Raw genomic sequence first — 25797 nt, 5'->3', positions numbered from 1 at the left:
TAGGTGCGGAAAAAGAAACGGGGCACGGCGTTATTAGGCTGTATTTTATTTACCAACTCTTCTATAAATAACAAAAGGCAGCGGGCGCGCGAAGGGAGGACGGTGGCTTCTCTTCTAGGAGCCGGTGTTCGAACCCGTTTCTCTTCTCTTCTAGGAACGGCAGCCGGCGTGACCCCGGACGGCCTCCGCCGTGTCGGAGTACCACCGTCGCAGGTCGGCGCGCCTCATCAGGTCGTCGAAGGCTCGGCATCCTTCGATGGAGTTGAGCACCCCGAACACCGCCTGCAACGAGAGAGAGCGGTCAGCGGAGGGCGGGGTGGAAGGCGCGGGGCGAAAGACACTCACCAGGTCGGACAGATCGGGTCTTCGTCCTCCCCGGAACCGGTTGGCACCCACCGCCCGAGTCCAGGTGTGGATCTGCTCGTACAGGGACTGGCGGACGTCGTCCTTCAGTCCGTACCTACGACACAAAGGAGACTCTTACGGACGGAACGTAAATTAAGAAACGGGAATATCCGTCACTTTATAAATAAACTCTTCTTCTAAAATAGATTCCGGTCTTTCTCGTCGGCGCTACCGGGAAGAACAGAGTTCCCTCTCCTCCTCGATTTCGGGAATTTCCCGCCGGCTTTCGGCACGTGTCGACGATTACCGACGGCGCTGGGCTGGCTTTTCTTCCCGGTCGGACGCGACATTTTCCAACTTTTCCCGCGTTTATGTCGGCTCCCGCTACAAACCGGACAATTCCCGCGGCCCGCGGGAACGGCGACCGTCGGGACGTAACGCGTACGAAAACCTTTTCGTCGGCGGGATTGGAATTTTAACGGAGGCCGTCACCGGGGAGAGTCCGAAACGCAATCTACGCCACCGGCTAACGACCTCTTCGGCGGTTTAAATTTCTTACGGCAATTCCGGAGAGGGGAAACGAAGCGGCGCGAACGGATTTCGAAAAACGTTAACGGCGGAGCGTAACGAGGGCGCGGATTTAAATACAATACCCGGGATAAAAACAAAGAAGGGGACGACGATCCCGTTTCCTAGCGTCGCCCGTCTATCCGCCCCCGGCTATTTTTACTTTCCGCGCCCGTAATTATTAACCTCGGACCGCGACTTTCGCCCGCCGTAAACATTTGGCGGCCCGGCCGGCGTCCGACGTTTAAGTAAATATCGGCGGAACGTATAGACGGAACCGCGGCCCCCGCCGGAAATTCGGAAACGGCGTTTTAGGAACTGACTCACTTGGACTTGAGTCTCTTGCCCACCAGGTACATGGCGGCGCTGCCCACCAGGACGATGAGGCGCCTCTCCACGGGATTGAAGTAACGCTCCCAGTCTCCCACTCGGGAAAAGTGGAGGAAAGTCTGGTACGATTCTCCCGGCGTCCGATATATATTGGGGGAGAGGGAATGCACCAACACCTCGTCCACCCACTTCCTCCATTTCACCTCCTCCCTGCAATAAAGAAAGAAGACTTTCCACTTTCGTCTTAAAAGCCACCGACGAGTAACAGAATGGGGAGAGTTGGGAGAGCGGCGGGCCTTAATTAACCGGAATAAGAGGACGATTAATACGAAGACCGGCAATTACGGGCGCGGACGACGGTACCGAACTATTAAGAACCGGATTAATTCCGCGGGCGGCTAATTATTAAAACTTTTTATCGGGGGAGGATAAGAACTTTTAAGAGGCCGGCGCCGTAACGATTACGGAAACGAACGGCGGAAGATTCTTTAATTATAGGGAATTTTACGAAAACGGACACCGGTTAGGAAACGGAGAGGCCGTTGCCGAAATATTTTCCTTCCTGGCGTTACGCAGTTTTATATTATCGCAAATATTTAAATTATCCAAACTTTTTACGCAAACGTCCCCGTTTATTTCGTAGATTCGTCCGCGGTCGGAAGGTCGAATTCGCCCCCCCCCCACGCGGAAAGGAACCGAAAAGTCCGGAGTCGTTTCGACCGACTAATTTTCGCCTGGCTGGAAATTGCGTTTATTTAAATATACCGTCGTTTTTTGTTACGCGTAAATAACTTCGACCTAGTATAAATTCGCGCCGTTTAAAAAAACATTATTATTTTAATTTTAAATATCGGGATAAGCGGTGTCGAATGGTAATTTATTTCCCAACGTTGGTTATTATTTAAATGAAAAATATGACGGAACGAGGCAAAAGTAAAATAGTCGACCGCCGTGGTCGTTTACCCCGCGCCCGCCAAAACTAATTTATGCGCTTCCTACGGTTTTATCCTTCCCACTAAAATCGTCTCGTCACGGCTTTTAATCGTTTCTATTCGGTATCGATTTGTCTTCTTTCTTAATCGCGCGCGCGTCTCTAAACGTTCCGTCGCCAGATTTCCCCGGAAAAATCCCCCAGACGTTTATTACGCACGAATCGTTTCGTTAATTATCGGACCGGCGTAATCCTCGTTATTCCTCGGCCTCCCTCTAAACGCGTTTTACCCGGCCCGCCAAAATCGCTATATTTTCGGAAATTCCGGCCTACCTCTCGACTTTCCCTAAAACGGAGTACCGACCCGGCGAAATTCGCTCGGGTCCTTCGAATTACCGCCGACCGTCCGCCCGGGAGAGGAGGGGAATTACCAATTCCCCGAGCCCGCCCGGATTGGCGGGTAGAAAGATGTAACGCGTAATTTAAGAATGCGCGGCTAAGGGGACGACGTTCGTTAGGAGACGCCTTTTCTTTTATTCTTTCTATATTTAGCGGTAAATGTAAAACGGAACGATGGGGCGAATAAACGTTTCGGTGGTCGGGTGGCGGGCGCCTTTCTCGGAATATTCTTAAAAGAGAAAGAATAGGATACGACCCGACGCGGCGCGTCATCGATATTCGACGAAATTTCGAAAGACGTTGTATTTTCCAGCGCCGAAAAGAAAATTCGTAATTTGCCCAGCCTCTTCTAAACTTTTTGGACGGGCAACGCCGATGGCCTGGGCGAGTTTCGCTATTTAACAATTCGACCGGAATGGACTCCGGCATCCCGTCCATTCCGACTTCTTCCGCTGCCTTTCGGCCGTTTTCCAAATAAACCGCGCGGGTTTTTTATTTTAAACGAAAATTACCGGGAGAAGTTGTCGTACGGGGCGTAATTTTCCATTACTCTTGAAACATATTCGGGACGGTAGTAGATACCCGGCGGGTAATCGCGAATTTCTCCATTAATTTTATATCGCCAACGGAGTCTTCACTAAAACTTCCGAGTCGGTTCCGGTTTTATATTATTTATTAACGCCGCGCCGTTTCAGTTAAATTTTTCCTCGGCCGAAGGAGGAACTTGGCTAATAACGTAATTACGGGACTACGGAAATTTCCTCTTTTATTTCCGTAATTCGGACAAAATTGCCGCCCCGGATAACTTCCGACGTATTACTAAAACGCCGAGGACTTTAAAAAACGTAAAAGTTACCGTAGCCAATTTCTCGCTATTCCAACGCTAACGTTAGTTTGTACTTTCGTTCCGCGGGATATTTTGCGCGCGGTGCGAAAATTTACTAATGCGAGTTATAATTAAATAAGGGAAACGGTTAAACGGTTGATAAGAAAAGCTGGAGGCGGCGAAAGAATAATAAAAAGAACGGTCCACCTGATGCGGTCGAAAGAGCCGTCGGGCGGCAGCCGCTCTCCGAACATGACGTGGTAGCGATTCATTATTTCTTTCTTCTCTTTCCGGGAATCGGCGGAAGCCACGGAAGGATACTTCTCCGCCACCCGGTCGAACTTCTGCTGGGGATCCATCAAGTACGTCTCTAACATGCTGATGATGGCCGACGAATCGTTCAGTTGCTGAAATTACAAACCAATCTTTTACCTTATCGTCCGATTTCCCTACTTCGCATTCCTTCCCGGCTGTCGGTTTATAACGGGGGGAACGTACGGCCCCGGATCGCGTTTGCATTTTTGGACTCGGAGATCCTCCGAACGTCCGCCAATGCGAAATAAGTGGGGGGACTTTTCTACCCGCGCGGACGCTCGTTTATTTGTTCGCGTTTGCGCGCGCGCGCGTTTCTTCGCCCGCTTCCGGACTTTAACTCCCGCGTCTTTCGTCGAAAATTTCTGGAATTTTACGGGAAGTTGGCGTATCCGCGGTTAAAGGTGGAGGAAGTCGCGTGTATTATTTCGAGCGGAGTCGGACTTAACCGACATTTACACGTTACCGGTAATTGCATTTTTTTTAAAGTAAAAGTCGTCTCTATCCTCAAAATGAAACTTAGTAATAATACGAAAAGTTTCGAAATAAAATCTGATAACGGATGGCGCCACGGGCAATTTTAACTTTTTTATCGGGAAAGTTAGGCGACTTTTTGCCGGAATGGTTTAAAAGGACGTTATATTTGACGTCGGAGAAGGTGGAAACCTCCGACCTTTGTAAAATTACGAATAAATGCGTACTTCCGCGGCTGGCTAGGGATTTATATTTTATTTAAATTAAAAGTTAATATAAATACGGATTTCGTTCTTTTTTTTTTTTCGGTATTCCCGAAAAGCCACCGTCGGGTTCTAAATGTTTAATTTATAATACAGCCGGGCAAACCGGTAGTCGGGTAAAAATTANATTTCAAAAAATTATAATGTTTTAATGAAATTATTTAAATTAAAAATGATAAATAACACCATTTAAATTAAAATTATTTATCATTTTTTGTACTTTGTTATCATATTTCTTTTAATCAGTTCATTAACATCTGCCCTCAAACTGAGTGTGTAAATGGTAATTGTGAGAGATTCACAGAGTTAAAATATTTTTAAAACATTTTAATCAATGTTAGGTTATTAAGAGTATTAGAGATTTTTCTCTAAAATTCATAATACTGCATAATTAATACAGCTGTGTTAAAATTTACAAATGATAATTGATATTGCCTTATATTATATTTGAGACAGTTTAATCCCCTGGCCTTTTTGCTATGCTCTCATCCCTGTTGCATTTTATAACTCTTCACATAAACAATCAATACTAGTTTTTAACATTAATCTGTACTATCGGTAAAAGAAGTAAATGTCTGTAATAATTGTACAAACATTAAACAAAATTTAAAAAATATACAAAGCAATTACAATTTATTAGGTCTGATTTTGAGTGATTTTAAAATACAATCATATAATACAACAGAATAATAAGTCTTATGTGTAATAATGCTTATTAAATCTAAAATTGTAATAAAAATATAAAAATTAAAATTAAATTTTGGCTGACAATATTTGCATCAGAATGTACATAAATAAAATAAATCAAAGCTACAAAATTGTCTTTGTCTTCCGTTTAACGATGAAACAAAGATAATTTTAAGGTTTCGATATATTTTATTTATTTATATTTTGATTTAAAATTTAAAATTAACTCATTTGATACGGTTTGCAAAGTTTAAAGAACTACTTAGAAACTTCGTCTTTACATATAGTGTCAAAAAATAAAAATTGGTTAATGGCACTTGTGCATTCATTACATTNTATTTTTTTTTTTCGGTATTCCCGAAAAGCCACCGTCGGATTCTAAATGTTTAATTTATAATAAAGCCGGGCAAACCGGTAGTCGGGTAAAAATTAACGGGTAGTAAATAAAAGATAAGCGAATATAAATCGGCTTTACGCGTTATATACCGTTAAGTGTCGGACAAACCGGCGACCGGCCGAAATAAAAGATTAATTAGCCATTAAACCCACGATGGCCGACCGACTGGCGCATTTATTAAATAATAATTATTATTAAAAGTAACCGCGGTCAAAAATTTCGTCCTAAATATTTCCAATCGATTTTATCGAATGACGAGCGCGCTTCTCGGAACGTTTAATTTCTTTCCGACCGAGGTTTTTAAGATAAGGCGGAAAACTTTTCGAAATTTGCGACAATTAGGCGACTAAATTTATATATTTTACGAAGAATTAAGTCCGATTAAGTGGGCAAAACGCGTGGCTACGCATAAACAAAGGAGGAGACGGCGCGTTTTTCCTCCCCGGACCGCTAATGGAGCTAAGAAACGACCCGACGTCGATGATTTAGCCAGAAATGGCGATTAAGCGAATAAGGATAAAAATCGACGGTGGATAATTCAATGGGGAAATTGATTGCGCGATACGAAAACCTTCGAACCTAGCCTTTACTCGCCGTTTTTCCGAACTGTGTCAATTTCATTTACGAAACGCCTTCCGTCGTTTATTAAAATACGCGCATTACGGATGACGTTTCGAAAATCTCGGAGATTCCGGCAGCTTTACGCCATATTTATAGAAAATTCCCACGGACGAAAACGTAGACGGTCGTAAAAGTCTAATAAAATAATCGCTAGCATTTAAGACCTTACGAGACGAGGAAACGCGTCCCGTCTTTAGAACTCCAATATTGAAAGTACAGTAATTAATTAAATTAGAAGCGATTGCGTATACGCGTAATACTTGTACGCCGGCCACCGTTATTTCCGCTAAGTTCTAGACAATTTCCGAATAAAAATATAGCCTAAATGAAAACGAACGGGTGTCGATTTTTAATCATTTTTAGCTTTAAAAACGACCTTCCCCTACCCGGCCTCGATTTTCGCCAGAAAAACTTTCCACGGAAATGGCCCGTTTTTCCGGTCCGGACCGGAAGTTCTTACGGAGTTAAATTTGTAATTCGAATCCTACGCCTAAAATAAAAATGGATAAAAAGACGAGAGAAGAAAAAACTTTCGAAAATATTGGCGAAACCAAGAGGTAGAGAGAAGTCCGGGAGGACGAATACTAATCGCCGGTCGGATCTTTCTAATAACAAAAATAAGTATTTCTAGTATTTATTATTCACCAAATTTATTACCGAGGCCTAAAGACGTCGTCATCCGTCGATTACGACACCACCGCCGCGTTACTAATATTGGATTTTAATTCCAAAAAAATAAACAATTTTTTAAAATTTACTTACGTCATCGTCGTCGGCCATGACGCGGCACCTTTTTTTTAATTCGAATCTTCTCGAATAATTAATTAGATTTATCGTTATAAACGTCCTCGGTAATTTTTAAAATTCTAAGAGATGATTCTAAAATAATTATTATCGCTACTTAATCCGCTGTAAGAATCTAATCGGCGGATAAAACGGTCTTTTTATTGGCGAAATTAATATTTGAATGTTCTTAAAAGAAACGGACAACTAGAAGAATACGAAAGGATAACGAAAGAATTGGGGACTCGCGAACCCCCAATTGTCGAGAAATGCAAAAAATTCGGGGAATTTTTCTGTGGGGAACGATTTCCTTTACCTAATTCGACATCGATGCTGTTAAATTTCGGTGGTTAAAGGTGCGGGGGTAGAGAAATAGGAGTGACTTATCTTATCTCGGTCGAATTTAACGAACATTTTACTCGTTATTAGCATTTACAATTAAAAAAAAAATTAAAACTCATTTTCCCCCCGAAAATATAGTTTTTTGCCGTTTTATAATAGTACATAATATAAAAAGTTTTAAAATAAAATCTGGTAACAGATGGCGCCACACGCAATTTTAACATTTTTTTTTGTCAGGAAAGTTAAAAAAAATCCAGCCACCAGTTTCCTAAGATGTTAACGAATAAAAAATTTAATTCAATAAAAAGAAATAAAGCATTTTCCGAATTTAAGAATTTAAAATAAATTGAAAACTAAAGCGGCCATTTTTCATTACGGAGTCAAAATGGAATGTGGACTCCGAATTTTCGGATATTTTTAACGAAGAATAATCGACCGAGCCGTTATTAACCAATGTAAAAGATGTACAAACTCAAACTTTCCATCGAACTTTAACGGTCGAATGAGAAATCGAATCGTTTTTAATAAAGTTTTTGTCGGTCAATTACGGGGTTAGAAAATTACAAAGTTAAGACACTTTTTCTCGGTATTAAATTAAGCGTAATCATTTTGAGTAAATGCCAACGTTCAAAAAACAATTATTACAAATCAATGTCTTGTGCCGCGTATTTTTTATGTTTGAATTCAAGGTAAACTTGTGCCGACCAGTTCTGGCTGCCGTAAAAATCGACAATTCCAAATTCTATTATTAGCAAACAAATTGTACGAATCGGTGTACGTTTTATCTGTTTTAAAGGGGAAAACTGTAAGAACGATTTCACTAAATTACCCTTCGCCACGCTTCCTCGATTCCGGGCTGGCGGGGAATTTTATAAAAAAAAAAAGAAAATGGGCAAATATTTGGCAAAAGCCTAACGCGACATTCGCCACTTATTCCTTTATATATTATTTTTCTTTTCGTTTCTAAGTTAAATAAGTATATTTTCTTAAGATTTATTTACTTAATCGAAAAATGAAAACAAAGAGTAAAATTTTCTGCAAATTCGAATAAAATTATTTTAATAAATAAATACGTTCTTCGTATGTATTTTTTAATCGCTTTCGGACCGGAACAACGATTCTTTCCGCAATATTCTAAATTAAAAATTAATATACTTATAATCGTTAAAATTATCGCGAGATGGCGGACTGACCGCCTACCTCTCATCCAGTTACTTTCTATCTAATTATCGAATTAGTCTTATTATAGCCCAACGATAAGGCGGGAAGTTTAGCGATAAATAAATAAACGGAAATAATAAACGGGTAAAAAATCAATTTTAAGAATAAATTATCGCCCGTTCCGTTTTTTCCATTCTGGAATAATAATAATAAATTAAAAGGGGACGATAAATTAATTCCCTCGAATGCTATACTTATAGAACTTTGTCGATACGCCACGCCGCGGCCTTCCATTCCGAGACATTAATTCGTTTAAATAAATAACGCGGTGACTAACGTCGACGCTCGACCCCGCCGACAAACTCGCACCGGTTTCGGAGGATTAAGTGACGTAAGGTCCAAGGCAAACGGGTACAGAAGAAAACACGAGCGTCCATCGAGGCGCAAAACTGCATTTTTTTTGCATTTTATTGACCCCACCTCCGAAGGGGAACAAATATTCTAAAATTAAAATATTTTATTTTTTAATTAATAACCCGAAATATATATTCTATTCGTAGCATTTTGCAAATTTTTCCCGTAACTATCGATACCGTAAATCTACAATAAACAAATTCGGTTATTTATCTACATTCCAAGCATCGAAATGTAATAAAAAATCTATTGAAATATGAATTCGATGATTAATTGGAAAAGTAAATCAATAGTCGGTAAATGAGATAATTAAAAATAAAATTACAACAGATCCTGAAGGATTCTCCTTATTCGTTAATCGACATATCCAATTAAGTCTAACAACAGATTTCGTTTTATTGCCGAATTTTATTGAATATTTATTATTATTACGCGATAGGTATGGATGGTGTCGAAATTAAAAATCCAAATTTCACCCGTACGCTTCGACAAAACGGATTTCGGGGAGTGTAAAAAACACCGTATACGAGTAAACTCGAACCTTTGAAATTCCAGCAAAAGGTTTTAATATAACACGATTATTCCAACAAAATCTCCTGCTGGAATTCGGAGGTCGTGTCGTTATCTCCAATTGTGCACCACGGCATCAAATGTCATAATTTAAACAACTAATAAATAAATCGACAAAATTATTATTTGGAAAAGTGTTAATTTAAGAATATTACAATTAGCCAGTATATTATAAGACAAGTTTTACGCTTGTTAGCAAAAGTTACGCATCGAAATGGAGGAATTAAAATCGAACGAAATTTTATTAGCGTGGGCATAGTCGCGACGACGATAAGCAATTACAATATTGTAGTAAAGAAATGACTTGCGCAGCGATGATAACATTTAAACGAACCCTTAGTACCTCGTTGAATTTCCACTTGCCCGGATACCCGCGACGGTACGACGTCTGGTCGCGAGGATTCCGGCTGCGTGTTTTTTTTTTTTTATAATGTATCGCCGTACCGTCGACGTACAGTACCTTGTACCGCTACCGTGGATGACTGCCCGACGAGACGGCTCTCTAGACTGGCACGCTGGCAAAGAGGTAGCGTGTCGCTCCGAGACGAAGACGAAATCAGAGTGTTTGCCGGCGGCCGTCCGTCCCCAAACGGAACCGGGATTCGTCGTCAAAGCCGCACGCTGCCGGTCCGTGGAAGTCGCCCGCAATCTGGGAAAACGCGGGAAAGTTGCCTTTTGCTGGGTACCCGGCCATAGCAATATCCGTGGTAACGAGAGAGCCGATGAGCTGGCCGACAAAGCCACGGGCCTGAATTTAACGCCTACTTACGAAAGCTACCCCATTTCTTACGTAGACAGTATAATTCGGGAAAACAGATGACTATATGGCAAAATGAATGGGCATCATCCTCTACGGGAAGAATGACTTTTAACTTTATCCCAGACATTAAGAAAAGGCGGAATATGCATCACACTTCTCCCTCGTACTCTCTAACCCAGTGCGTGACCGGTCACGGTAATCTCCCCGCCTATCTTCATCGGACATGCAAAAAAGACAGCCCGAACTGTGAGTGTGACAAAATAACTCTTGGGGACGCTCTGCACACCCTTCTCGACTGTGCTTTTCAAGATAAAGCGAGAGAAACCCTCATCACTTTTTGCCTACGTCGTGGTCAAAACTGGCCGCCTGAAATGAATTTTTTCTGAAAAACCAAGGAAGCCTTCGGTCAACTTACCAAATTTGTGGACAATTGCAATGTGTTCAATCGTACCAAGTAATCCTTGTTCTTAAGGGTGCTTTGGTTCTACCCGTGAGCCTTCGCCACTACCCACTGTAGCCAACCTCATTACTGTAACCCTTAAATCAAATATGTGTATTTTCTATTGTATCGGCAAGCCTTAATCAACTGCTGTAAATACGCGTTACTTCCTGTATATGTGCCTTGGCTAGCCCGAAAGGCTACTTTGTACTGTACATTTTCCTGTATTTTATTTCAATAAATGCGATGCTTGTCTCGTACGGGACCCCGCCCTCTCCCTTCTCTCTCCTTCTTATCCTCCCACCCTTTCCTCCTTCCAAACACTACCTCCTTCCTCCCTCCTTCTTTACTCCCCTTTTCCCTACAAGGCTAAGTCTACGGACAGCCTTCTAACTGTAATCTCGTGGTCCGTGGCAGTCCGTGCTTTCCCGTCGAGGAACCGCTGCGTGCAAAGCCCGCAATGTCGTGGTGCTAATGGTAGGACGATTAAAGGTTGCCGTGCATGCTTGCTTGCTTTTGCTAGTAACCTGCCATGGTATGAGAAGAAACAGAATTTTGTGGAGAGGCTTCCATCTGTATCCGAATAATAGCTAAAGAAACCATTGCAGCTATTGCGGTCTGCCCGCTGCACGTGCCAGCCCTTGTACCTTCGACGCTGCCTCCCGCTGGCCTGGTGGGCAATTTGGTGAAAAAACCGTCAAGATTCTCTCGGTCCCACGATGCGAGTTCAAACAGAGCGGGGTGCCGCTTACCGTTCAAAGATCCGCTGCCCCGTGGATAACGAAAGCGTACGGAACGGTGTCTTTGGAGGCGGCGCCGGTCCTGGATGGGCTGCTGCCATTGCCTCTTGTTGTCTGCCGGGAGGCAGCTTTCTACGGGGCAACGGTGGAAGGTTTAGAGACGAAGCACTGTAATCAGATGTACCCAATTGTGAAAATTGGATGTCGGTCAGACGTCCCGAGGGTCCATCCAGCCTATAGGATAGGACTAGATTGGGATGTCGATGAACCGATGCACGGCGATGTTGTGATATACGCCCGTGGCTCTAAAGACGGTAGCGTAGTAGGTGCCGCGTACTGCGTCTTTTCTGACCGACTTCGAGTGTAAAGTCGGTCGGTCAGACTGAACGAGGAGGCATTTGTGTTCTGGGTGAAACTGGTGGCCCTGGAGGGAGTGTCCCAGTGGATCATACAACACCTGGTTTCAGAACTGGTCACGGTTTACTCTGTCAGCCGGTTGTCGCTTTGGGCCCCGAGTGACGGATACCATAGAGAAAAAATGGTAGAGATTAGAGGTAGGGTACTGAGGATGAGGCATGTATGACACGTTGACCTGAGGTGGGTCTGAGGCCACATCGGGATTCTGAGTAACGAATTTGCCGATCACATGGCCAAGGATGTGGTAAGGAACCCATTTGTGACAAAGACAGTCGAAGCTTCAGCTTCTTACATAAAAGGTACTCTACTGCAACAATTGATGGACACACTGGCAAGAGAGCTGGACTCAAAGTACAGTAGGTAGGTCAACCTAAGCTTTTGTGCCTGAAGTTGGCCAAACCCTGTGAATTGCAATCAGTTAGTGACCCAAATACCGACCATACATGGGAGGTTTCTCTCGCTTTGAGTCCAACTTAGGACAAAGACTTAGGACCGGTTGCTACTCCTGTGGGTGCCCTTGCAGTGATGCGAGGCACTATGTACGTACTTGACTGCGCTCTTACTGAGGGTTTCTGCTGAGAGGCTGACTGTGTCGACTGGTCTAAGCCTCCAAAACAAGTATTTTGAATATTGCAGCAAGTAAAGAAAACCTATTGAAACTAAAGGAATTGATGGGAATAGTAATAAATCTTATCGACCTATAAGCTCAGTGGACGCACTAGGTAGAGCCCTCTTTTCTAGGGGAGAAGGCCTCACTGACTGTTTACATGAGCTGGCATCTCTTAGATAGAGCACTCAAAGTGCAGAACAGGCTGAACCAAAACTGTATGTAAAGGTAAGAAGGTTGGACCTGAGAGCGAGGAAGGTAAGGAAGACTTGATCTCCATTTGGATGTATTGCCGGAGCCTGAGCATCTAACTCAGTCTGACTTTGTTGTTCAGTCACCTTAATACCACCATAGGTGACCAACCGTTTATGATTAAAATAAAGGCTCTTAGTACTCTGTAGTGCCACTTTGGTGGAGCAGAGTCTTTTATCTTAGAGTTGTACAATATGATGCAACCTTTCTCAAACTCCTTTGATGCATTCAAGGACATTAAAGACAACTTGTCACATGTGTGTAATGTCCTTGACTGTACTGTACAGGCATACCTGATGTTCAAAAACCTCCAAACAACAGGTACACTTAAAATTCTAAACACAGTGAGCTTTTGCAAGTCATTTTGTAGGATATCAGAGTAGCAATTTTAAGACATTCTGGCAACATTACCCAGATGCAATTGAACCACAACTGTAATCATTTACATAGACTGTTTGAGTGCATAATTATTTTCTCAATGAGTATATTTCCAATATTACCATGCAGTATAAATACAAATGTTAGAACTAAAACTAAATTATAATAAATTACTGTACACAGATCAAACATTCCTAGAATGTAGAGAGAAAAAGAATTAAATTTTGAATAAAAAAATTAAGATAAAAATATAATGAAGAATACAGTGGATGATTGGTTAACAAACATAATCCGTTCCAAGACTGTGTTCGCTATCTAAATTGTTTGTTAACCGATTATCAATTTACCATAGTTTTTATGGGAATTTGATGAATTCGTTCCAGAAACCCAAAAAAATAAAATATATATACTGTACTTTCTTACTAAGTTTATTTATGTGTAATAATAAAAATACATATATACGCAGTCTTGCATTTTTATTATTCATGCTTTTTCCATTTGTAGGGGTTAAAGAATCCATCTAATGTCGATTGCTTTTCTTTCTTTAGGATTTTTTGGAAGTAATTAATAGCATTGTATTTGTACAGATCCCCAAGCCTATTAACCTCAACCTGGTTTGTATGCCATTCTAACATCATTGTTCCAACATCCTCCCACTTCTTCAAAAGATCTTTAATAGTAAATATTGACATTAATCCTATTTTTCAGAAGAAAACATATCTCGCTGAGTTTCTTGGCATTCTTCTGTTGTCAGATCCGTTTCCACTTCCATTATGAGCTCTTCAATTATTTTTATTTCTCAGATGTGATTTTTGTTACTGCTTTAGCCTCTTGAGTCTTCTCAATTATACTGTATCTTTCTTAGATAAGAGTGAACTGCGGCCTACTGTGGACCCGTTTGAACCATACTGCCTAGCAACATCAGACAGCTTCTGTCCACTATCTACCTTTGCTATTATGCTATCACCTTTTGAAAATAAAAACCCAGGCAAAACTTAATGAGTGCCCACCCAACAGTCTTGCAAATACTATAAAAATTGCCTCTGTCAGAAAAATAAAAGGCTGGAATTACAAGGGAGAGTTTCAAAGTTTGAAGGAATACTATCCGATCGGTATATACCGAGTTGAGCGTCAATGCCAATGTCTCCCGCGCTCTGAAAAGTTTCGAATTGTTTCCTGAAGACAAGGGAAGACCAATTGGTATTCATTATTTTACGTCACTTCTTCTTGTGTTTGATCTGTGAAGTGTTCTTTATCCAAACATGTATTCGTTGTTTGAACATAAAAATTCTTCCGTGAAAATGTTCGTTATCCAATTTATTTGTAGTCCGAACTGTTCATTGTACAACATATACAATATGTGAATAAAAATTTTGAGTCCAAAAACAAAGCAGAAAATTTATGAATCATTCTACAGATTCTAATAAATAAGGTGATAATTCTCAATCTTTTTATTTACAATCTCATTTAAGTTTCTGGTAAACCACAATGCTATAGAAAATTATTATTTTGTAATCCTCAGAAACTACAATACTCCAATTGAGAAATAAATGAATAAATTTTTGAATTAATAGAAAACTTTAATAAACATGTTAATAATATAAGTATTCCAAATCCTTAAGAAGTGGCACGACCAAATTACTGATTATTCGAACGTGGCTATTTGCATCGTGCCAAACAATCCACCAGATTATTTATCTAGCTATATTAAAGCTAATTTAATAATTAGATATATGGTAAATCTGCAAGTTGTTTATTCACCGAATACAAATGCAAACAAACCAATACAGTTTGCATAGCGAACGAGTACAGCATTATAACTACAGAACAGTCTTAAAATTAAATTCTTTTTTAATTTGAATAGCTTTTTGCAATAGTTCTTTTGAATATTTTAAAATTTTATAGATACAATTCTTTTTCCTATAGTAACAGCTTTTCAATGTCAGCTTTTGTTAAGAACTGAAGAACCAAATTATTGAAAGTTATAAATAATTAAAACAATTATATTTAAAATAATTTCTGTCATGTTCTATTCTATTGAAATAAAGTTATTTTAGAATATTATTTGTGCGTTTATTGTCATTAATAATGTTAAAATATAAATGAACAAATGCTAACTTGTCCAATGTAAAACTCCAAAATGAATAGTTTAATTAAATAATAGAAAATTGATTTATGCAAGTGATTTTGTGTAAATAATGTAATTTTCTTACATTAAGGATTTTTTAAAAATATAATTTAAATTACCAACTACATAACTTTCAGAATTGCATTATACTTAACAAATTACAACAATATGCTTCAAGATTGCAAAAAAAAAACTATTTAAAAAATTTGTTGTCATCGAAATAATTTCTAAAATCTGCAGAACTAAACTTCTCGTGCCAACTACACGTTTCAATTCATTTGTATTGTAAAATTTAAGTCTCGGAACATAGTAAAGAAAAACATTCAATTTTGCCACTTGTGTCATTTTCAAATTTGAGATTATGGAAATCCATAACTTCAAAACATAGATCTGTAGATCCGTTTGTTTACAATTGCAATTTATAAGCATATGTTTTCATTATTAATAGGCTGAATATTCCAAAATAATTATTTTATGTAATGATTAAAAAATATATAAAAATATCCTGAATTATTATTTAATTTGTACATTTCAAATTTGTTTGTAAATCAAATAAAATGTAAAAAATTTTAAATATTTAAGAAAGTAATAAATTTACATGTATCAAATATCAGCTGTAATGTCAGTGTTTGTAATAACAAATTATTAAAAAATAAAATATTTTATTATAATTAAATTATTAACAAAAGAAACAAAGGAATGGTATAACAGAATAGCATATTCATTAACAATCTAACTTCAAACAGAGAAAATAATACTTTATTGAAATAGAAAAAGAAATATTGGTTTTGATATTTTTGAACCTCTTAAGCCCACCTTAAAACAAAAACTGCCACTCAACAAAAATTTCTTTGCTTTCAACTTAAAAGATAATACTGGTAATACCTTTTGTATTTTAAGTACAACACTATATTATATATATTACTGGATCAAAGTATCTCACACAGAACCTGACAAGTTCTGGTGGATTTGAATGAATCTATGATATCTATGATATGATTCTATAGTTCTAGTGGTTGTGATGAAAAGTTTTCACAGGGTTGAAACCAAAAACTGGGCAATTTTTAAGTTATTGAGCATCCAAAATGCAAAAGATGCATAATTTGTGCACATGTGAAGCCATAAATCTTTTTATTTCAAAATATAAAATATGCTTTTAAATGTTATTGATGTCTGGTATTTTATCTGGATTTCCTTGTGCAGAAATCATTTACTATGAAATATGCAAGAGTTTCATTCTTGTGTCATTTGGGACGGTACAATGCTAATAGCACTCTCCACTAAACAGTGTTTCGGTATCCTTCTAGCAAAAGAATCACTCTACCGAAACTTGATAATGGTTGAAAAGGAACTTCTTTGGGACATTTTCAGACAATGTATTTATTATTGAATAAATAAAATAAGTAAACACGTTTTTTCAAAATTTCTTTGTTTTTTTCTCTTTTTATATTCAGGGTTCCTACTCAAATTTTTGTTTTAAATTCCATGACTTTCCCTGACCAACTCTGTATAAATTCCCCGACCTCAGTCCCTTACAGTAAGACACATTGACAAAATAAAACAGCATACGACTTACTATGCAAATATCCTGTAGCTTCTTCAACTTTTTATTTTGTCATTTTTTCTAATTAACAGTTACATAAGTTTTTAATTCATGAATAATTAATATTAAAAATAAAATGTTTTATTAAATTAAAATAGTTTATCCTGTTATTGATCCACAACCATAAATGTATATGACTTTGAAAATAAATAAAAAACCATTATTTATAATTCATTAATAAATCCTGTATAATTCATATACAAAAGTAAATATTTATTAAATTTATCTCTCAATAAATTTCCCGAACTTTATAAAAAATTAATAAACTGGGGGGAAAAATCTGAAAGTGTTTTTGTTACACAATCAAAATTATTTAAATTAAAAATGATAAATAACACCATTTAAATTAAAATTATTTATCATTTTTTGTACTTTGTTATCATATTTCTTTTAATCAGTTCATTAACATCTGCCCTCAAACTGAGTGTGTAAATGGTAATTGTGAGAGATTCACAGAGTTAAAATATTTTTAAAACATTTTAATCAATGTTAGGTTATTAAGAGTATTAGAGATTTTTCTCTAAAATTCATAATACTGCATAATTAATACAGCTGTGTTAAAATTTACAAATGATAATTGATATTGCCTTATATTATATTTGAGACAGTTTAATCCCCTGGCCTTTTTGCTATGCTCTCATCCCTGTTGCATTTTATAACTCTTCACATAAACAATCAATACTAGTTTTTAACATTAATCTGTACTATCGGTAAAAGAAGTAAATGTCTGTAATAATTGTACAAACATTAAACAAAATTTAAAAAATATACAAAGCAATTACAATTTATTAGGTCTGATTTTGAGTGATTTTAAAATACAATCATATAATACAACAGAATAATAAGTCTTATGTGTAATAATGCTTATTAAATCTAAAATTGTAATAAAAATATAAAAATTAAAATTAAATTTTGGCTGACAATATTTGCATCAGAATGTACATAAATAAAATAAATCAAAGCTACAAAATTGTCTTTGTCTTCCGTTTAACGATGAAACAAAGATAATTTTAAGGTTTCGATATATTTTATTTATTTATATTTTGATTTAAAATTTAAAATTAACTCATTTGATACGGTTTGCAAAGTTTAAAGAACTACTTAGAAACTTCGTCTTTACATATAGTGTCAAAAAATAAAAATTGGTTAATGGCACTTGTGCATTCATTACATTTCTATCACACCCCACACATTAAGTCGACATTTCGCTGTAATAGTTTTAATATTTTTTCTATCAATAGTGCAACATTATTTAAATTGTAAAAGAAAAACTTAATACAATTTTTGATAAACTGCAAGAACTATGTCTTTAAGTACAAAATACTCCAATGACATGCATTAACCTAGCGTTTCTCAATCTTCACTTTACGTTAGACCTGTTTACTAAATTTTAATTGTAATTTACCTAATTTGCATAGTTTGCCATCGATATTTGCCTAGACCCACAGGGATCTGTGGACCAGACACCATTAAGAAATCTGCTATCCGAATTAGCTCGACCACCCAGACGTCAAAATTTCTACTATTTGGCACTACACACCGTGCAAAAATTTTCAGTGCTTTTGGACAAAGATTTCGATGATGTCAAATAAAGAAAGCAGTTAAGTATCTCGGAACAGATAGATTTATGGGTGAAGGCAATGCAACACCTGGAAATCTTGCAAGATGGGATTCATCCCAGGAAGACTTTCTACAGGAAACTAACTCTATTTAGGCATTAGATTTGTGAAAAAAATCTGAAAAACTTTGTGGCCAGCCCATTGGTGAGATGCAAACCCTACAACCAATTACCAGTGTTTTATCCACTAAGACAATGATGAGGCCAAGCACATAAGGAAGCCAGTATTAATTACCGTCTCCCAGACCCAACTTGTGTTATTTTAAAATTTCAAGTAATTTCACAAAAAATTATAATGTTTTAATGAAATTATTTAAATTATAAATGTATGTAATTTTTCTTATTAACTTTAGTTAAAATAATTTAACTTAAATAACGTAAAGAAGTGTTTTAGAAGTTAGACAAAATGGTCAAGGTGGGAAAATAATTTCAATAATATAAAAATTTTCCTTTTTACAATATTTTTTGGTGTTCATTACTTGAAGTTCATCGTTAACCAAAATTTTTTAACCTTATAAAAATTAATTTTGAGGACGTTGCCAGAAGCAAATTTTGTATTTTTGGATGTCAAAAAGTCCATTAATTACCGTTTGCGCTAAAAATAAAAATAATCATTTATGGCACCGAATTCAATTTTATTTCTATTAATTGACATATTGCATCGAGTTTATAATTGTATAAGCTATCCTACGATGAAAATGTGTGCTTAAATTAAAGCATTCTTTTTATCTAAAATATTTATGTTAATTTATCAGTTTGGTGTTGCATGGCAAATTGTATAGTAGGAAAATTAAATCATACTTATATGTATGATTTAATTTGAATTTTTCAAATTATGTAGTAACTAGCAAATTAAAGCATTCTTTTTATCTAAAATATTTATGTTAATTTATCAGTTTGGTGTTGCATGGCAAATTGTATAGTAGGAAAATTAATTAAGTCATACTTATATGTATGATTTAATTTGAATTTTCCAAACTATGTAATAATAATTATTAATTGGTCCATAAATTGTGGTTTAATTTTGTGTGTAATAATTTTTGGGGAAATTTTAGGTCCTGAAAATCTTCTGCATGCCTTTTCATAAGTTGCATTGTACCATATTATTTCTTGCTGCCTGCATACGGTTACACTTGGTTCACCTTATTGTGAGCAAAAAAAAATCAGCAAAGCATCCAAGGAGGAAATTCCCTGAGTTTTTGACAATTTTTGTCAAATTCCCTGATTTTCCATGACTTTTTCAAAACAATAATGAAAATCTGTGATTTTTTCTGACTTTCCAGGTCTGTAGGAACCCTGTACGTTGACAGTTAATGTAAAAAATACTTGTTTTATAAGCGAAATGTAGCGTAATAACTATCACTTGGCACGATTCATTTCTTTATATCAATTTTCATTGATCAACGAAAATTGAAATAAAGAAATGAATTGTGCCAAGTGATCGTTATTACGCTACATTGCACTTATAAAACAAATACAAAAAATATGACACGGTTTCAGAATATGGCATGGTAAAAAATACTTTAAATTGTCTAATATCTCATCTATTCGAGATAGAATAAATGAAAAAAAATTTGATAACTTTTCCTTATTACCAATAATTATTAACTTACTTTATGAATTATTATGAATAAACAAAATAAAATAGTTTGATATGGTTTACAGAAATTGTTAGCATTGTTACACTTGTAACAAAGCATTTCTTTGCCAACAAACAGCTCAAACAGTTGGAGATGCTGACAAACACATTACAGTTCAAAGACTCTAGAGATTTGTTAGATCACCTCATCTTAACAAGTCTGATATGAATAAGTATAAACTGCAATCAATCTATTGCCAAATATCAATGTTTGAAAACATGATTTAATATTTTGAAATAAAGATTTAGGGCTTCACAATGAGTGTGCAAATTATGTTGATTTTGCATTTTGGATACCCAATTAATCAAAACTGTCCATTTTTTGACTTTGAAAACTTTTCATTGGAACAACTAGAAATTACAAATTATCATAGATTTGGCCAAATCCATCAGGATCCATTCCCCATAACATTTATGCAGAATTATTTTTTGATAGAATAACAAATTTGATGAAATATTTGTAATATCCTGAAAGAAGAATATATTGTTTGCTTTTAAACTGAAAGCATTTGTTGTTACATTACCGTTAATAAGACACCAGTCATAATTGTAATCCGATGCAAGAGGCTATCATCTTATTGATGTATTGGATAAATAAGCGAGAAATAAAAGTCAAGTAAGTCGGGTAGATTTAATAAAAGTCCAAATAATTAAAACTTGAAAAAACTTACAAAGATGGATTAAAACAAAACTAAAAAAATCAAAACCTGTTAATTTCCTACGCTAATTTACATATTTCTGTGTCATTTTTGTTGCAATGTTTGACATCGTGTGCATTTCTATTAAAGTCACGGGAGTGAGCTGACATCATAAACTTTGATATGGTAATGTTGCCTCCGAGTTTTGCAGTTGCCGTTCTTGTCGAAGTGCTGATTTTTTCACTTTGGACTGAAAAGAATTATACAATATGGCAATTGCTAAAAGATGAAGAGTCTGTAATTAATTTTTCCAAGTCAAAGGTATTACATACACTGAATGACTTTGTTCCAGAAATCACAGAATAAGGTTGTATTTTGCTACTACTGAAGTACCAAAAAAAGGTTTGCAAAATTGAAACTGGTTCAAAGTTTCCAATGTTTCTTTTCTGACAGCTCTTTGGTTTATTTACTTCTGGTATCAAGATTTCATGTAGTAAAATTTTGTCAACTAGAGTTAGGAACAAATCACTGTACAGTAATACCCCGAAATTATGCAATAGGTGGGAGACCAAGCGATAACCGTTTAAGTCAAATTCGCGTAAGTCAGGGTATAATTTCGCAATTTGTGTAAAATCCAAATTGGATGTATGTAAGCTAATAAATGTTCTCGTTAATCTTATCTCATCTTTTGATTTGTTCACAGTTACAAGAAATCACCACATAGAGTCTCTCAAGTCTCTGTAGATATAACAAACACAGAAATAAATAACACAGAATAAATTATAGCTGTGTGTCAATTCCACGCGACATGTCTGAACATGTAAGCTAAACAATAGTGTGGGGAGGTGAGTAATCAAGAGTTGCGTGGCGCTCAAACAAAAGACGAATCAACGAGATTTGAAAATTGCATAACTCCGGATTCGCGTAAGTCGGGGTAGCATAGGTCAAGGTACAGTAGAGCATCGATTATCCGATCCACGATTAACCGTCACATCGATTAACCAACCGTTTTAGTCGGCAAATTTCAAATGTCCATTAGTGATGTGGCATTACAATATTTGGCTATGTCTTTGCTACTTTAATATTGTTTTTGTTAAATTTATGTGTGTTTTAGCTAGCATCAACGGCTCGACCATTGAAGGGAGGCCAATATTTAAAGGAGACTTAATTTTGTAATTATGAGTGGTTGTTTGTTTCGTGAGCAATAAAATAATTTAAAAATAATTTTTAATGATACAATAGCGACAATTATTATTTTTAAAAAATTTGTTAGGCTAAACATTGATGAAAATTCAATGCAAAGTTGGTTAATTTAATAGCAATATACTAATAAATTAATTGCATGGGATATACTAATATTTTAATATACTATACTAATGTATTTTTTTCCTTCTTTTCGGTTATCTGATTTTTTCATTTCTCCGACCAACCTGAGTCCCCAATTGAGTCGGATAATGGATGCTCTACTGTATTACTGTATAATTGTTGAATGGAATAATTACATTCACGAAATATGTGCCAATTTGTTACTTTCTCAATCTCCAGTAAAAATTGGCAGTTCAAACAAAGTTGTAGAAGTGGACAAAAGTCTCTTTACACACAGAAAATACCATGTTGAGCATGTTTTTCCACCACAGTGAGTATTCAGTGGAATTTGCCACAAGATGATGATGAATGGTCTGACACGGTCACTAAGAGTGTTTCTTAGCGACTGTGTCAGACCATTCAGCAAAAACTTTGATTACTACAATATGGAAGAATGTGAAAGAAGACTATGAAGAGTACTCTGACTGTTGGAAAGTGTATAAACCAGATGAATTAGAAGACACTAAATACAAATACTTGCAAGTTAATCATAAGTACAACTTTATCGATCCAGATACCAAATGCCATACGCAAACTGTTGAAAGATTTTAAGGGAGTGCAAAATGACAAAATAAACAACAGGGCAGCACTTCCAATCACCACCTAGAATCCTACATAGTTGAGTTCATGTGATGTTGATTGCATGCGTAGACACAAATGTTTTCGGCACTGTGAAATGAAATATGCAGCATTATGTCTCCCGTGTAATGTGGAGAATCCTATTTAAAAGTTTTTTATTTGTTAATTTCTGTACTTGCCCATGTTTCTTGAAATGTATTTTACACATAACAAAACAGCCATTCCTTTACACAGTGGTGTCCCATTAACAGAAAAGTACCATTCTGTTCAACTGAAACTGAATTTTGTTTGTTGTTATTTATGATTTTTATCCCCCTAAAGACGGGCTTAAATAGTTCCAAAAATACTAAGGAGACTGATCTTTGCTTTCATACTTTGACTCCAATGAAAAAGATTTTATAATTAACGACTTGGGATTTAGAAATTTTACTTTTCAGTTCTATTTTAAACGTTTATTTTTACTTAATTGCTAAAAATTGTGTTAATTTGTCAATTTTTGAAAACTAATTTTATATTTATTTAATGAATCAACGAAAACCAACACTTACTTTATACTGTTTCGGTTTCTCTTCTAGAATAACTATGGGAACCTTCCTGTATTCCGAGAATTTCAACTGCGTACGGAAAACGGGATTGACCTCGACCACGTCGTAAGGGATGCCGCGATAGTCCAGAAACGCCCTAACTTTGCAACAGAACGGACAGCTTTGATACTGAAAGAGGGTCAGCTTCACCCCCAGCTTATTTGGTCCATCTACCTAATTAAGAAAAAACAGTTAAATCACAACTGGAAATTTTAAATAAATTAAAAAACTGATATATCAAATTTATTTAACTTAACAGATTAGAAATTGCTATGTAAGCACAGAGAAATAAATTAAATATAAAAAAAATATTCATTAAGCTAACAAAATACTTTAACATAGATTAGTTTTTATAGCATAAAAATATTTTATTTGCAGTTTTGTACAGAAACAATAGAAATTTTTTTTGTAATAAATCATTATAATAATTATGCATTTAATTAAACTAAAAATATTAAATTTTATAGAAGACCAAGTTTTAAACAATGAATAACTTGCATATTTTCTTTTGTAGTTGCAACATTGATTAACCTTCATACCCATTAGTCTCTAGCAGTGTTTATTCCTTATTAAGAACACTTTAAAGGCTTGCAAATCACCTTTAGATACCAAAAGAAAAATTAACTCACAAAATTTAAATTCTTAATAGCTTAAAACATTAACAATTTTGGCAAACACCTCTATAAATCAAATTGAAATATTACTTTATAATATTCTTGTAGTCGTATTAAGTATGACACATCTTTTCAAATTCCTTTAGAGTTCACTGAAAATAATTTTAGTGGAACTTAACTGAGAGTTATGTAATATTTTTGCTTATTTAATGAATTTAAATTTAAAAAACAACCATCTATAAAAAATACCTATCTCAAAGACATTTAAGGAAATAAACATGGTAATTATAATTATCATTGACTCAAATCAAATTGCTATTTTCTTGCAAAACACAGGAAATCTTCAAGAATGTATTCTCCATACAGGTAATATTCATTTTGTACAAAAGCTATTATTGTACAAATTGAACAAAGTAAAAAACTTGTCTTAAATATATTTTTTTTTAAATTAAAAACTTTTTATATGCTTAAAATGCATTTCTAAAATACCAAAAAACAGAGACCGTTACGTACTTGTCAATAGTCTATTATACATGTATATACCTAGTGATTGCAATTAAAGTACCTTCATTCAATGCTGTCCGGAGATATTTAACAGTCCAAATGCCACCAAATCTGGTATATGACATTTTGGGATACGTGGAAGGCATTTCAATAAAATATACTCACCGCTATGGCACTTTTGACACCAAAAGTAACAAGCATTTTATTTGTACAAGAGACTCAAGCTATATACAAACATTAACAGTAAAGAGGATACTCATTAATGTGTCCTCATTCTGAAGATGTAAGACCCAAAAATAATTATGGTGTGTTTAATGGCCTACCGTAATTGATCTTTTGCAATGTTTCTTACATGCAAAAGTACAATATCGTCTTTTGAGGGCCATCTAACTTGCAACGTGTTCTCGATAAATCACACTTTTTAAACGTCCCCTCAACCAAACGTCACGCAGATTAATATCCGAAGAGTAACGCGATCGGCGGGAGGAAACACGAGACGTCCGTCGTCACAAAAACTGCCGTACGGTGTAGACACGTAGAGAAACTCCATCTTGCACGTAAAACGGTTAACTGGAGACACCGTCACCGTCGCAGTCAAAGCACGATAAAGCGTTAAATAACTCTCGGTATCTCCGGCCATCACAGAACATATCACAGACCTATCGAGACTAGCCTTTTCAAAGAAGGACAACCTAAGGCTGCGAATCCACATCAGACTAACTTCTGTTTTTCTTTTTTTAACTCTTTCCACCTCATGGCCACCAAGAGGGCCTCATTTAGCAAGCCCGTTACCGGTTCGGCCGTGCCCGACGGGTAGAGAGGTACGGGACCGGAAGTATCCGGACAAACCGTCAATTGTAAAATTCGAGGGGGTCTTTCGAACGTCCGGGTACGACGGCGGGTCTCCCGGAGCGACGGGTCACCACCCCGACCGCCTGGCGCCGTCTTCCCGACACCCTCGATTAAATTTTTACTAACTTTATTTAACTGTATAATTAATTTTAGGCGGACGAATTAACGAGGTGATCGAAAGCCGAACACCCGACTACACCGGTCTTGACGTAAATAATTGATTCGCAGGTATTGCAGAGAAGACGGCGCGTAGGGGCAGGTAGCAAGTTGGTTTAACGTTCACGTCACGTCGTTTCTCATTACGTAATAAATGTTACTACGCATTGTTTAGACATTCTCACCTTTCGAGAGATAGGAATGTCGTAAGGACCCCATTGCACTTTATCTTTTTCCGGGTGTTCCTTATTGCCTTCCAGCAGCTGATATTCGTCTCTGAAAATCGGAAGAGAAAGGCAAAACAATCCTCCTCCAAACACTCCCGCGCCCAATTTCCACTTGCGCCATTTATAACTCCTATCGTAAGGTCTTTTATGGAAGCCGGCGACATTTATTCGCTGTTGCTTCCGCGCCAAAGAAACTAAATTGTTTCTACACGTAAATGCGGCAAACAGAATCCGATTCCCAAAGAGCGCAGACATCTTGCTTTTAGTTCCGAAGT

The 25797-nt window shown here is 36.6% G+C and overlaps 1 protein-coding gene across 2 annotated transcripts; it reads right to left on the bottom strand.

The window, feature by feature from the left end:
- LOC111636506 (prostaglandin E synthase 2-like) lies at positions 1-25797 on the bottom strand. Of its 2 annotated transcripts, XM_023381780.1 has the most exons (6): positions 25481-25797; positions 23134-23343; positions 3606-3805; positions 1240-1452; positions 346-460; positions 1-282 (listed from the first exon to the last, which is right to left on the bottom strand). In XM_023381780.1, the coding sequence occupies exons 1-6, from the start codon at positions 25775-25777 to the stop codon at positions 151-153; spliced, it is 1167 nt and encodes a 388-aa protein (XP_023237548.1). In that variant the 5' UTR covers positions 25778-25797; the 3' UTR covers positions 1-150. The 2 variants fall into 2 exon arrangements, with proteins under 2 accessions (XP_023237548.1, XP_023237550.1); XM_023381782.1 differs by lacking the exon at positions 1240-1452.

Source organism: Centruroides sculpturatus, unplaced genomic scaffold (genome assembly GCF_000671375.1).
Source record: "Centruroides sculpturatus isolate CEXI.00-Female unplaced genomic scaffold, Cexi_2.0 scaffold1036, whole genome shotgun sequence".
NCBI classification, from domain to species: domain Eukaryota; kingdom Metazoa; phylum Arthropoda; class Arachnida; order Scorpiones; family Buthidae; genus Centruroides; species Centruroides sculpturatus.
The sequence above is the reverse complement of the archived record's forward strand: the minus strand, read 5'-3'. Positions and strand labels throughout refer to the sequence as shown.

Bases quoted from the DNA above. Each gene is read 5' to 3' on its own strand.
- LOC111636506 (XM_023381780.1), bottom strand. From the start codon at position 25,777: ATGTCTGCGCTCTTTGGGAATCGGATTCTGTTTGCCGCATTTACGTGT. The intron at 23,344-25,480 runs GTGAGAATGTCT...TTTCTTAATTAG, and splicing joins ACATTCCTATCTCTCGAAAG to GTAGATGGACCAAATAAGCT. The intron at 1,453-3,605 runs GTGGACCGTTCT...TCTTTATTGCAG, and splicing joins GGCTCTTTCGACCGCATCAG to GGAGGAGGTGAAATGGAGGA.